At 51.2% G+C, this 14,811-nt stretch overlaps 1 protein-coding gene across 4 annotated transcripts; it reads right to left on the reverse strand.

Moving 5' to 3' along the window:
* Positions 1-57: 57 nt before the first annotated feature.
* Positions 58-12,904, reverse strand: SPINDOC (spindlin interactor and repressor of chromatin binding). Of its 4 annotated transcripts, none has more exons than XM_083716329.1 (9): positions 12,666-12,904; positions 9,906-10,002; positions 8,204-8,396; positions 7,136-7,420; positions 5,430-5,534; positions 4,520-4,606; positions 3,526-3,645; positions 2,690-2,740; positions 58-1,297 (listed from the first exon to the last, which is right to left on the reverse strand). In XM_083716329.1, exons 3-9 carry the CDS (start codon positions 8,358-8,360, stop codon positions 873-875), a joined length of 1,230 nt encoding a protein of 409 aa, XP_083572455.1. In that variant the 5' UTR covers positions 8,361-8,396; positions 9,906-10,002; positions 12,666-12,904; the 3' UTR covers positions 58-872. The 4 variants fall into 4 exon arrangements, with proteins under 4 accessions (XP_083572455.1, XP_083572454.1, XP_083572457.1 ...); XM_083716328.1 differs by having other exon boundaries at positions 12,645-12,904; XM_083716331.1 differs by lacking the exon at positions 5,430-5,534 and having other exon boundaries at positions 12,666-12,903.
* Between the last annotated feature and the right edge of the window lie 1,907 nt (positions 12,905-14,811).

Here is a 14,811-nt window from a genome sequence, read left to right on the forward strand (position 1 = left end):
TTAAGACAGAAAGAGGGAGGGAGGGAGAGAGAGAGAGAGAGAGAGAGAGCAGGAGGGTATCATAAAAATAATTTATTGTTCCTTTGTATAACAACAACTCAGATTCCCTTTAGTGTAACTCATCCCTGGGAAGGTGCTGGGCAATGGCACTGCCCCCCCTCCCCGCTCGGGTGTGTGCCTATTAAAAGTCATATAACAGGGTGTGAAGCCTCATCCTGCCCTGCCATGGGTCCTAAGTATTGTGCCCTGTTAGCTGGAGTGTCAGTGGGGGGGGGGCAGAGAGGGGAAAACATTATTGCCGAGGAAGGAGCCAGAGGCATCCCTTGCCTGTTCCGCTGCTGTGGAAACTAAGCGATTAGGGGGCGGGAGTCCCCGGTCAGGCACAGCCCCACCTCCTGATATGCTCCACCCCCCCTGCTCTCTCTGGGGAGACAGAGAGGCAAACTTTTGGGAACACATGGGGTGTATGTGGGGGTAGTTGCCACGTGAAGGGTCTCCCCCAAACCTTTGGAGGCGAGGTGGCAATGGCCATTTCCCTCTCCTGCCACACAGACACACAAAACATTCACCTTCCTCCCATCATCCTCTGTGGTAGTGATCAGGTGGACTGGTGGGGAACGGAGGGCAGGCACAAAGACAGAAGAGGCCGTGGCTGACCCCAGAACATGCTTGAGTAACGAAACGAGACAAGAATGAGGTGCCCTCTGGGTAGGGAGCCCGAGAGGGGAAAGAATGAACCCCACTTAGTAACTGGGTGCCTAACCTTTCTTCCACCCGCCCACCCTCCAGCTGCCATGGGTGGCCAGTCCAACGACTTACGTCACCACATTGGCATATTGGAGGGGTGGGATGGGTGACGGCCAAGCTCCCCTTCACTTCCTGGGGGCGGCAGAGGGGGACTGGCCCCTGCTGTCCCAGACTTCACGGATGGTGCGGCGGACCTCCCGCGGGAGGTGGAGGGTCTCGGAGTGGCACTGGAGGATGTGCTGCTTGACTGTGGCCAGGCAGACGCGGCGCAGAGGGTACTCGCACACCATGCAGACCAGGTGGTTGGCCGCGGCGTCAAAATCCACGAGGAAGCGGGCGCGCCAGGTGGGGTTGAAGCTCTTGGCCAGGAGTGGGGCGTCCTCGCTGCCCGCTGCCACCCGCTGCCGGCGGGGCTTGGCGTCGCAATCTTTGGCGTTGCTGCCGGGGGAGTTGGCCAGGGTGCGAGGGGCAGGGTCCCGTGGTGGGCAGAGCTGGCGGGGAGGAGGATCCGTGGAGTGGAGCCGAAGTAGAGACACAGAGCATTTGCGATCTGGGGAGGAAGAGGCGGCAAATTGAAACAACAGGCCGTTCGCTCAGTCCACCTATCCCAGAGTTGAAAGGGACAACGGGGGTCAACTGACCCAACTCTCCGCAATGCAGAAATGTTCTGACCAATGTGGGGCTCGAACCCACAACCCTGATATTCAAGGGTCTCGTGCTCTATCAACTGAGCTGCTCTCACAACTAAAAGTGAGCATTTAGACAGCACCGAAGGAGCTCAGCTGGATCAAGCCAAAGGCTGACCATCTAGCCCAGCCTCCCATTCTCATGGTGGCCAACCAGATGCCCATTATGGGAAGCTGATCACAGAATCAGAGTTGGAGGGGACCCTGGGGATCATCTAGTCTAACCCCCTGAAATGCAGGAATATGCAGCTGTTCCATATGGGTATCGAACCTGCAACCCTGGAATCATCAGCACCATGCTCTAACCAATCAAGCTATCCAGGCTGCTAAGCAGGACTTGAGGACAAAAGTGCTCTCTCCAGCCACCCAGATAGATCAGTCGGCAGAGCACCAGACTTAATCTCAGGGTTGTGGGTTCCAGCCTCACACTGGGCAAAAAGATTCCTGCATTGCAGGGGGCTGGACTAGATGACCCTCATGGTCCCTTCCAACTCTGTGATTCTGTGAATCCCCAGCAGCTGGTCCCCGGAGACATGTACTGCCTTCATTTACTGCTTCCACTCTGGAAGTAAAGCAGAACAGCTGTGGCTTGTAGTCATGAATAGCCTTAAGCATCATGAATTTGTGTAATCCTCTTCTATAGCCATCCAAGTTGGCGGGCAGTACCTACACCTCAGAGATGCCCCTGGGAAGTCCCCAAGCATAGCAGAAAGCTCAGGGGGTGGGCAGGGCTGAGAATGGGGATATATAAAGAGAAGAGATGTTGGTGTGCAAATTCTGCCTTGGGAGACGGAAGGAGTTCCAGTCCAGTTTTCAGCCGGGCTTCAGCCTTGGCTGAGCTTGGAGGGAATAAGCCAGTGATGTGAGGTTGCTCTTGTTTTGGTGACTTTTGATACACAGCCGGCAAGATTGGAGATAACATTCAGCCTCCCAATTAGCGGGGGGGGGGGGGGGATCATAACACAGCAAGGACAAGAAACATGGCTCATTTGTGCTAAAACAGGGGTGGTGAGTTTCTGGCCTGCAGGCCAATCCTGGCCAGGCAGGGGGTCCAGTTTAGTCAGCCCTACCTACCCGTCTGTTAGCTGCCGTCACTCAGGAAAATGGGTTCAATTCTGCCTTGGCTGTGGAAACAGGCACTTGCAGCCAGAGCGGGATTTAGCACCCCTGGCAGTCAGCTGAAGAGTGGGTGGTGGGTGGGCCTAAATCCGACCCAGTTTTGCCCCTTGCGCCTGGGAACCAGCGGCAAGACTTACCCACTGCTCTCTTCCTTGGGCCTGGCTTTGCTTCAGAGTCCTGGGGTGGTTCTGTAACAACAACATTGATAATACATTGTGCCACCTGTAGGTACCCGTGCCATCAACATGCCCCCAAAATCACAGAATAACAGAATTACGGAGTGGGAAGGAGCAGTGATCTGCAACATTCCAGGCAGAGGGCCGTCCCACCTCTCCTTAAGCCAACAGCAAGACCACCAACAGCTTCTAAGGAAGCCTGGCTCCCTGCCATTTCCACCCCTTGGCTCTAGTTCTGCAGGTGGGGACGGGACTCAGATGTTGCTGGACTCAATAACCCCTAGCCGTTGGCCGTGCTTGCAGGGGCTGATGGGAGATGGAGTCTTCCAGACCTGCTTTAAGGGGTTAGAACATGGTGGCCAGTGTTCCGTTTTAAGGGTGGGGTGGGCAGCCTGTGGCCCTCCGGACATTGCTGGGTGCCCAACTTGCAACAGTCAAGGAGGGAGCTTTTCCCCCCAGCTTCCTGACCCTGCCCTGCTCCTTCCACCACTGCCAGTTGCCAGGGTGGGAAAAGAGAAGTCGATGGGATGGGAGGCAGATGGTGGGGAGAGGTCAGTACAAGTCCAAGCCTCCAGGACACCGGCCCTCAAGCCCGACCGCGGCTCCGCCTCCACCTCCTCAGGGAGGCCATGTGACAGCCTGGCTGTGTGCATGTTGCATTTGACAGGTAACATGCCTCTGGTTTGGGCCCGGGCGGCAGTGGCAGCAATGCACACGTGTTTTACCTGCTCCCCCCTTCCTTCTCCTTTCCTTCACACAGGGAGATTTTTAAGTATGACCGCCAAAGCACTACTCACCCGGTTGAGTCCGGCAGTACAGTTTCAAGGCAAAGCCAGCCGGGAAAGTGCCGTCCGTGAAGATACGGATTTCAGCAGGTGCCGAGCCTGGGACCCCACATTCCGAGAGCCATTCCTTCCCTGGGAAGAAAAGAGGCGACGAGGAATTAAGCCAAGGATTGGGCAACTTTTCCAGCCCGAAGGCTGCATTCCCTTCTGAGCAGCCTTTTGGGGGCCATGTGGAAGTGGTACCAGTTGTGGAAGGGGCCAGAGGTAAAAGAGGGCAAAGCATATTGGACCTTTGTCAAGTAGGATGGCTTACACACATGCTAACACTCCGCACACCCCTGCCCCACTTTCTCTCCTCCATCCAGGTGGGCTAGAGACATAATCTGAATTCAAGGACGTATTCCAGCCAGACAAAAACACTCAAGGAGGGTGCAGAAGCAAGGCCGTGGAGGCAAGTGGCCTGGGAAGAGTCCTGAGTCTGCCACCACTGAAAACTGACTGCTATAAACTCAGTTAGACCTATTTAAAGTGATGGACAGGCTCCACTGTGCCAAGCAGAGCCAAATTCTGCAATCAGCGTAAGTCTCGCACGTCAAACTACTCTGCACCCTCCACCCACATTTTCACGCCACCTATTTTGCAAATTATTCTGACTGTGTTGGGGAAGGGGCACACAGCGACTTTTGCAAGAATGAAGGATGGTTTCGTTCAACCCACCAAATTCAGGTTTTCAGTATTACCAAAACCTTGACGGCATGCTGTCAAGCCCCTCTTTAAAGGTTAGAAACTTGACTTTCAAAAGAGCCAAGGAGGAAGGCAGATAAGATCCAACAAATGTTTGGCGCCTCTGCGGAGCGCTAGCCTGTGGGTGTACACACAAGGAGGCAGCTAGGCACACAAAAGGAAGGAACGGTGGCAGTGACTGGACGGAAGACGCTTCCATTGCTTTGGGGAGGGAAAAACCTGCCCCCACTCTAAAAGGCAGCCTTACAGCTCTGCTGCTAACCTGTGGTCTTGCTGGGATGCTTGCTCATGTCTTTGATGGTGCTCAAGCTGTGCCGCCTCTGCTGGCCTTGTGATCGCCGTTCAGGGTCTAAGCACACATAAAGGAAAAACAGTTCCATGGGTTAGGTCCATGGTCTTCAACTGGTGGCTGGAGTCAAGTCATATCCCACTCCAACGCTAAAGTGGAAGGCAGTGCCTGTGGCCACCAGGCTTCGCTCATCCCGCACACTTTGCAAAAGAAGGGATTTCCGCATGAGGCTCTTATCCCTACAAGACGAGCCTACAGCCACAAAAACTCCTCCTTCTACCCAACAGCCAGAGGTACAGAGACACCCTCTTTGGCACCTGGGAAATAGAAGGCTAAAGCCAGACATGTGTATTAAAAACAAACAAACATTGGAATGGGGTGTCGTCCTGATGGTTGAGGGATTCAGGGCCATAGCTCGGTGCTTTGCACCCAGAAGGTCCCAGGTTCAATCCCTGGAATCTCCAAGTAGGGCTGAAAAAACTCCCCCCCCCCCCGGCCCTCCAAACTGAAACCCCGTAGAGCTGCTGCTAGTCAGTGTAGACAGCACTAAGCTAGACCCCTTGGCGTAAGGAAGCTTCCTATTTTCCAGTTTAAATTCAGAACCATGAGGACTAGAATCTCATTTTGTTTTTAAAGGGAGGGGCCACAGTTCACATGTTTCCTGCAGAAGGGCCCAGGTTCAGCTCCCTGGAGGCATCTCCAGGTGGGGCTGCAGAGCACCCCCTGCCTGAAATCCCCAAGAGCCCCTGCCGGTCCGTGTCGGCAGTGTTAGGCCAGACGGCAGCTCCCTATTTCTCTTACGAGTGGGTCCTGGGTCTGAGAACGATGACGATGACCCGTCTAAGCGACGACCACCACCACCACCTCCGGCCCCAGCACTCACCGCAGCGCGCTCTCAGGTGCCCACGCTTCCGACTTGCCGGCTGCCGCTCCTCCGAATCGAGGAGCACCTCTATCTCAGCCGGCTGCTTGCTCTTGCCGGGGTCGCCTGGCAGGGGATAGTTTCAGAAAGGGGAATCAAAAGCGGCACACAGCACTGCGTGTTTGTTCCACGGCAAAGAGTGGAAATGGGCAGGAGCGGGCAGAGGACTTGGCCTCCCAAGGATCTCATCTTCTGTTTAGGGGGAGGGAGAAAGGAAAGAGACAAGTTTCTAGCCCTTATGGATGTGAATTGGTACTCCAAGGCAATGCCTGGAGGAATCTTGGTATCCAGGGTGGAGCTGAGAGAGAGAGAGAGGCTAAGTCAATAGGCAATTGTCTAGGGCAGCCTTTGCATACCCAGAGCCCTCTGGGTGTTCTCAGCTACAACTCCCATCAACCAACATGGCCAGGATGGCTGGGGCTGATGAGAGTTGTAGTTCCAAACACCCAGAGGGTGCCAGGTTGGCCTTAGTGCTTTCACCAGCTGTTTGCTTCTCCCAGTGACTAACAGGCACAAACATAGGCAGAGTGATTGCATTTCTATACATTCTTCATGCATAAATACACAACTTCCTGGTTGCATTGTCCAATATCCTAAAGGCCAATATCTTCCAACACCTGTAGTCATTACATGCCTCTAAAACCCACAATTCAAGTGCTATTTCACTGTCAATCCTCAACACCATCAGGCCTCCTCTTGATCCCTACACTCAGCTTTTGCCCTGGGACTGCAAAGATGGAAGGCAGCATGCCTGGACCTCTGCCACCATCCAGGGGTCTAAGGAAGGCAGCGTCCCCTGCCTTCTAGGAAGAACATCACAGCAAGGAGGAGACCAGCCTGACCCAGTCCACTGGCCAGAGAAGGAGCAGCTGCAGAGAGCTGGCTTCCTCTCTCCGTGCCAGGGAGGACATTTATGAAACACTATGTAAGCGAAAACAAGTCCACGAGTTTGCTTTTCCCCTCCCAATCCTTTTTCCTTTTGTGCTGTGTCTTTTTTAAAGTCTGTAAACCTGTGGGCAGGCTCCGCCTTATCACTGGTTGTCTGCAAACTGCCCTGGCTTTTTCGGCTAAAGAGCAGAGAAAAACACTTCCACTGAAACGTTTGCCAACATCCTGTTAGTGTAGTAAAACAATGACTTGAAATGATTCTTGAAAGATTTTGCCCTAGCAACAAGCCTGCCCTTGGCAACAAGTTTTCCCCTTATCAACAGGTTTCTTTATAAGGCAAGGTCTGGATCAGAGAGAGAGAGAGAGAGAGAGAGAGAGAGTGAGAGAGAGTGTATGTTGGAGGCTGTTGCTCTGGCCAGATGGCTGAAGAGCACAGTGAGACAGAACGATTATCTGAACATAGTTTTACTTTACTTTACTTTACTAGACTAGTGGTTCTACAAGATGTAATGTTAATTCGACAATAAATGCATTCAGAAGAACCAAAATGTGAAGAAATGGATTCTGGAAGACTTTCTGGGCGACTCTGCTGACCGGAAAAGGAACCCCAAAGGATGGCAAACTGCACTGACACCCCCAGCCCCTTCTCCAGGAGGCACAGGGGAAATGGAAGAGGCAGACACGGAAGGGCGACTTTGCTCAAAACCCGAAACCTTTTCCAGACCCAACTGGAGATGGCACCATTTAATACAACACTGATCTGTGTTGGTGTGTGTTACCTGCAGGGGAAGGTTGTGGCTCTGGCTCAGGAAGCACCACCCCTTCGCTCCAGGCTTCCAGGATGTTGCGCTTCTCTTCGAAGCTGAAGTCCAAGGAGTGGGCGTGATGCTCCAGAATGTGTTTGCGGGCGGCCACAGGCCCCGAGGCGCTCAGGCTGCCGCCGCACACCATGCACACTGGCTGGCTGCCCCCCGAGCTCTCGGCAATCAGGTATTCCTGACTCCAGGAGCTGCCTGCCTCTTCTGGGCCAACCTCGGCCACTGGGATTACAACCAGCCGCTCTCCTGGGGGCGAGAAAGGGGGCACATTGGGATGGAGGAGGGGTCTGACGCCGGCCTTGGAGACAGTTTCCATATCCCTGATTCCTTGTGCGTGCTCTGCCCCCTTCCTTTCTCTAACAGAGATGCTCTCCAGACGTTGCCGGACTACAAGTCCCATCATCCCCCCATGATCATGCTGGCTGAGACTGATGGGAGTTGGAGTCAGGGCAGGCAGAAAGAGCCCTTGGCTGCCCTATGGGTGGCACTGGGAATGAACCTCCCATCAGCCACAGCCAGTGTGGCCTACCAGCAGGAATGGCGGTGGTTTTTACCTAGAGAGCAGCCACAGGACTTCCACTCTTCTCTTCCAGGTCAGCCTCATTGGCTCAAGCTTTTTCCAATGGCAACAAAGAGCTCTTACTATTGTTTCACAGGCTAACTCAAGGCTGGGGGTCCTTTTCCACCTTAAGAACCCAATAAAAGCCCTGCAGGTTCAGGCCTGCAGCCCCTCCAGCACCTAATTCATGTAGTGGCCAGCAACAGACAGGGGAGGGAGAACATGGCCATTGTGGCTGGTAGCCATTGATCGCCTTGTTCTCGGTGAATTTGCCTAATCCTCTTTTAAGTAGGTGGACACCACCGCATCTTGCTGGAGGGAATCCCCCAGTTTAGCAATGTGCTGCGGAAAGAAGTATTTCCTTTTATTTGTCCTCAAGCATCGGTCTTCGTTGGGCATCCCTGAGTTCTAGGATGATGCGAGGGGAGGGACTTTACCTGTCCTGCGCCCCGGAGGGGCACGTTCCCCACCTCTGTCCACGGGATCTGCGTGGGGCCCATCCAGCCTGACTGGGGGGCAACTGGGGAGCAGATGCCCTGCGGCCACTTTCTCCTTCTCCTTCTCTGTTTTGCACTTCAAAGAGACCTTGAGGTAGTCCAAGAGGGGAGCTTCTGCCTTCAGTGCCATGAGTGTTTCGGTGGGGCTGGCACAACAAAAGCCCACCTGTAGAAAAAGAAGAAGCACCGTTCAGGTTGCAGAGGGGGTAGATGGAGAAGGGAAAGAAACACTTCCAAGTTGACAACCTCAGTTCCCACACCTCTTTTTCTCCTGGCCAGGAAAAACCACACACACACACACTTTAAGAATACAGTGGTACCTTGGTTCTTGAACGGCTTGGCTCCTGAACAAATCGTCCGGCTCCTGAACGTCGCAAACCCAGAAATAAGTGCTCCTGTTTGTGAAGTTTTTCAGGAGCTGAACATCTGACACAGCTTCCGCTTGAGTGCAGGAAGCTCCTGCAGCCAATCGGAAGCTGTGGCTTGGGTTTTGGGTGTCAAACGGGCTTCCAGAACGGATTAAGTTCAAGAACCAAGGTGCCACTGTATAGGAAGGCTCTGTCATTATTTATTTATTTAAGACATTTAAATAACACCTAATATTTAAATATTCCCGGTGGCTGCTCCCAGACATTGGGACTCCCTCCCTAGAGAAATTAGACTGGCTCTCTCCTTGTTGCCCTTCCTCTGGCAGTTGAAGACTTCTTGTTCCAACAGGCGTTTGGGAACTGACTGCTTCTAAGGAAAGGGCTGGTGCTGTGCTGTTTTTATTGTAATTATTGGTATGGTTTCAGTACATCCTATGTATGTATACAGTTTTATTTTTATCAATGTTTAATTGTTTTTCAGTGATTGCTTTTTCTGTTTTTAGCAGCTCTTATTTTTTACCTGTAAGCGGCTTTGCTTCCTTATCAGGGGAAAAAGGCAGGGTATAAACAAGCAAGCAAACAAACAAACAGAATCAGAATTTCTAAGCAGCGTAAACAAATTGTTAAAAACCAATCGAAAATAAGAACAAATAAAACTCATCTTAGAAACAGAGCTTTACTGACTTCCTGCTGATGAAGCCAAAAAGGAAAAAGGGGAAGAGAAAATAAGCAGACTCAGACCACGACACGAAGCAATTCTGGTATACAGTTTCTGAGCAAGCTGTGGGAAACATAGCTATTTGGGGACCTGAAGGCCATTGCTATAGTCACTCCTCCCCTCAATTATATTTGTTTATTTCCACTCACAAAAGTCTTCTTTGTCTTCAGGCCACGGGAACCAGGATGCGGGGGGGGGGGGGGGATCCGAGGGCCACACAAGGGAGACACACAGAGCCAAACTGCACAATCTGCTGTTCACTGTACATTTTAAAGTGTTATTTGGATGAACGCAAGGATAAAGTTTGCCAGCCTGCTGGAATATAGGATACCCCCTTCCTCTTTGCTAAGTACATGTGCAAAACATCCTAAGAAACCGGCTCCCTGAGTTGTTGCTACCCCCAATCTTTTGCTTTCTTGTTCAGGATTTTTTTAAAAAAGAAACAAACAGGCACCCTGTGTTCAAATTTACCTCCCACCACCTTGAGGACTAGAAACTTTGTTACTTTTAAAGCAAATACTGCCACACTGTGGGTGAAAGGAACTGCATAATGCACTGGGATGTGACATTAATTCCAAACCCTTCCTACCTGTGGCAGGGCGTCAAGCCGGATCGTAACCAGAGGAAGGGCTTGGGATCTAGAATCCACTCAGTGCTGCCTGGTGATAGCAAAGTCGCTTGCTCTTCTGGAAAGAAAAGTGGGGAATAGTAAATCCATTAGCCACAAGAGTCTTTGTTCCCTAGAAAAGAGGTGAACCCAAGGGGAAACATACTTGTGTTTTCTTTAAGAAAAACTTCACATGTAGAAAGTGCCATCATCTCCGAAGAAGAGGGAGGCTGTGAACACACACTCCATGCATTTAAAGCACATGGCTTCCCGCAAAGAATCATGGGAATTGTAGCATGGTGGGAATTGTAGTTTTGAGAGCAGTATGCTACAGTTCCCAGGATCCTGTGCGCAGCCTTACTGTGCTCAAAGTGCATTCAGCATAACAACATAACCTGGAGGATGTTTGTTTAATACTTTTGTCATTCCCTCCCCTGCTCCTGCACATTCAGGGACAATCTCTTTTTTTCCTCGTTTGAAAATGTACAGTATTGTCTTTCTTGCTTTGACTGCTGGGTCTCTGCCCTGACACCAAATCCCCACCTCTTTAAACTATAAAGGTGTACTCCATGCATGTCCGAAAAAGAAACAATCTCAACATCCCATGGAATTCTAACTTCCCTCCCCAAAGCCACAAGGCCCTGTTCACATTTTTGCCATGTCCACAATTACTCCCACCAGGACCTCAAATCTCCTCCATCCTCTAAAGCAAACCCACAACTATTACTTTTATTATTACATTATTGAAATTGTCTATTCTGATTTCATTGTTATAAGCCACTTTGAGCATCATTTTTGGAGGGGGGGGGAAAGGTAGCCTACGAATAAAGTGATAATAATTATGAAATAATATCACTTTCCTTCAAGTCTTTATTTCTCCAGAATCTCATTTCTCCCACCAAACAATTTGCATTGTTGCATCTCCCTGTTCTGAACCTTCTACCCCAAAGTGTATCATCATCATCATCATCAAAAATTCATTATTTGTACCCCACTCTGGGCGGCTTAGAACAAATTATTAAAAATATAATAAAACAACTTTGCACCTCCTTTCCCCTCACCAGGCACCATTTTAATTCTTTCCTGGATCTCAGCCAGCCAGCCAGCCTGACTTCTCCTTCTAGACCTCCCACCCTTCTCTACCTTGCCTCTACCCACAGATTTCTCCTCTGTTCTCCCTCTACATTCTGCCCCACACCATCCCCACAGGGTAATACTCTTTTCAGGGTCTTTGTGTGTCTCATCTGCATCTTAAAAGAGGCAAAATTCCCCTCTTTTGCAGACGCACCCCATACTCTCCTCCTTGGATTAATCTATAGTACCTTCTTCTGAATTACAATCTTCCCCATTATGTCCCCAAAACAGGCAACAGTCCATGTCCCTCCACCACCATCCAGATCTCCCTGCTGTACCATTTTGATTCCTTCCTGAAACTCAGGCCTCCCCAGTCCCAGGTATCACCCTCATCCACTCAGCACAAGGGGCTCCATTTTCACATCTCCTCCCTTAAGAGTCCATGGGTTGTCTCCAATGTTCAGAGTAGACCCATGGAAATGAATGCACCTGGCTGTTCATTTCAGTGTGTCTGCTCTGAGTAGGACTTAGCTGGATACAACCCTAACACACTAAACCATAGCTGTCAACTTTCCTCTTTTCTTGTGAGGAATCCTATTTGGAATGAGGGAATTTCCCTTTAAAAAAGGGAATCGTTGACAGCTATGCACTAAACCCCCTTCCTACTACCAGCCATGCCATAGGCTCCCTCCCCCCCTTAATATTCTTCTGATCTCCCCACATGCTCACCCTTCCTGAGCCAGACAACCCTATTGAATATTCCTACCAGGCACCTGCCCTTGTGACTTGATCCTCCATCCTTACTTCCCCTTTTTCAGCCCCACCTCAAAAAACCAGCCCCAATCCCCACCTCCATCCATCTTGGTGACCGCCTAGCTATTTGCCAGTCCCTCCCCTTCAACCTAAGCAGCTATGGGGGGACTATGATAATAGTGACCTTGTAATACCATTAAACTGCAATAAGAAAAACAAGTTCTCCCCCCAACCAAACACCACCCCAGGTGTTTTTCGGGGGGGGGGGGAGAGACACTAGCCCTTCTCCCATCCCACCTGGTGGTGACCATCTCTGTGTGTGCATGCACGCAATGAGCACATCAACCCACCAAAGATGCATTTATGGCGGAGGATGGGTAGGGAGCACCAACCTCTCCCCTCTTCCAGATGTGCCAACCCAGCTGTGGAGGGCCCCACCAGCCCTTCACCCACCCATTGTGCTGCTGGTGTGGGGAGACGCCAGCCCTTCCCCCCCAACCCAGCTGTGTTTATGGGGGGGGGAGCATCACCCCAGTTGTGGGGCCACCTTAGGTGTGTGGGAGGTGAAATACCACCATAACTGAGGTGGCCCCATAACTGAGGGAGAAATACCACCACAGCTGAGGGGCCACCAACCCTTCCCACTCCCGTTATGTTTTTGGGGGTGACACCACCCCAGGTATGGAGGACGCCAGTTCCATCCTAGCTATGTTTATTGGGGAAGAAAAGTCCCCACCAGCAACGTCTATGCGGGGGGGGGGTTTGAACAGCTCCCCAGCTGTGGGGGGCACCACCCCCTCCCCCACCCCAGGTATGGTGGGACAGCAGCCCCCCCATATTTGGGGGCCGGCAGCACCTCCCCCCCCGCGCGCCTTGGCCCCCGCCCCTACCTACCCAGCGGGCCTCTCTCCCCACCTGGCCGCTCAGCTGCTCCAGGCCTCCCGAGCTCTCCCGCTGGAGCCCCCGCCACGCAGCATAGAGCTCTCCGGCTCCCAGCGAGACAGAGCGGCCTCTCCTCCCCGCTCCCACTCTATGGTTTCATTGTCCGAAGGACCTTTCCCTCCTCCGCTCTGTTGTCAGCGATAGCCATAACTTCCGGAGGGAAAGGGAACGCCGCCATAGATACATCGCCCCGGCGGCTGTTTCCTTATCTCTACGTTCCGCATCGGAAGTTGCGTCCGGCAAGGAAAGGAACAGTCCGCTTTCAGGCCGGAAGTTCTCGCTCGGGAGCGCGACGATGGCGTATAGGTCTCTATTTTTCTTAGATCTGCGGTGCCTTCGCTACCCAGCGAATCCAATGGCGTTCTCTTCTCTTCTCCGCCCCTCGGCAGGTTATAGACCACTTGGCGCAGGAGACAGACCGGGAGTATAGAGGCGGGCGGCTAGCGAGTCCGAGAAAGGTCGCCCCCTGGAGGGGAAGGGGTGGAGTTGCAGGAAATATAAGGGAGTGACAAAGGCGATTTAGAGCCGGCAGAAAGGAATCAAAGAGCCTAAGGAAAACGAAAAGTCCAACTCTGCCTGCTTCCAAATAAGTGCCAACCAGAGATGTCTGTAACAAAACCCCACAAGTCTTCTCCTGATGCCTCCTTGCCAGCATCCCTGAGATAGACTGACATATGAAGGTAGACTGCCTCTGGCTGTGGAGGATCAGTTTAGCTGTCATTAGTACAGTGGTACCTAGGGTTACATACACTTCAGGTTACATACGCTTCAGGTTACACACTCTGCTAACCTAGAAATAGTGCTTCAGGTTAAGAACTTTGTTTCAGGATGAGAACAGAAATTGGGCTCCGGCGGCACGGCAGCAGCAGGAGGCCCCATTAGCTAAAGTGGTGCTTCAGGTTAAGAACAGTTTCAGGTTAAGTACGGACCTCGGGAACGAATTAAGTACTTAACCCAAGGTACCACTGTAATATAGCTCTTCCTCTAGCTCCCTTCCTCCATGGGTAGGAAGCCATCAGAGCTAGTGGCCGGCCCTCACAACATATTGTAGCGTTGAGTTCCATGTGTTTGCTTGAAGAAGTGCTTTCCTTGACTTCTTCTCCACTAGCTCCCAGTCAGTTTTGTGAGAGGATACCCCCCTTTTGAATCATTGTGGGACAGTAAGAAATAGATGGACTACCCATTTTCTTCTGTATAGTGTTACAAACGTCTATCAAGTCATATCTTGGTTTACCACCCCACCCTGTAAACCCCCCCCCAAATGTTTTAGCTTAGCTTTCTTTGCAGGGAAAGTTCTTCAATGATCCGATCCCCTGGAAAACAACAAGGAGTCTTGTGGCGTCTTTAAGGTGTTTCAAGGCTCTTTGTCCTTTTGGCGACAACAGTTTAGGAATCTGAGTAAACTTCAGGCCCCTTTCTCTATCTCCTGTTTTCTTACTCATTACAAATCAAATTATAATGAGGGGAAACAGCAAAACTTTGGAGGGCTACAAAGCTCTGAAACAAACAGAACTCCCATATTGTCTCGCTAAGCCTTACAATAATCTTATAAGGTAGGACAGTATTATAACCCTTGCATAGCAGACTGTGCAGGCTGAGGCTGAAAGAATTGCCTGCTGCTCAATTGCCTAAGCAAATTGATAGACCTCCCCATCCCACTGTGAGAAGAAAATAGATCTGACCCTTGTGTGTGTAATTAACAAAAGAATCAGCTGGACGCCTAGATTCAAAACATGGGGCTTTGCACACTCTCCAGCAGGAGAGAGCCCCCAGCAGATTTAAAAATAGTAAAGTGGGGGGATATGGGCTGTTAGACCCTTTGCACATCCCATATAGTCTGCTTTAAAGCTCTTTGCCCCTTTCTCTACCATTCTTGCAATGAAAAGACCACACACTATTAAGTAAGTTTAAAATGATTTACTTACTAAATCTAAAGGTTTGATTCATGAGTTGTTGCATGCAGCAGCAAGGAGAACACAGCTAACAAAATACAGAATGTACAGTGGTACCTCAGTTTAAGAACAGTCCTGTTTACGAACTATTCAGTTTACGAACTCCGAAAACCGGAAATAGTGTCCCGGTTTGCGAACTTTACCTCAGTCTAAGAATGGAAGCTGAA

Source organism: Podarcis gaigeae (assembly GCF_964106915.1).
Source record: "Podarcis gaigeae genome assembly, chromosome: 16".
NCBI lineage: Eukaryota > Metazoa > Chordata > Lepidosauria > Squamata > Lacertidae > Podarcis > Podarcis gaigeae.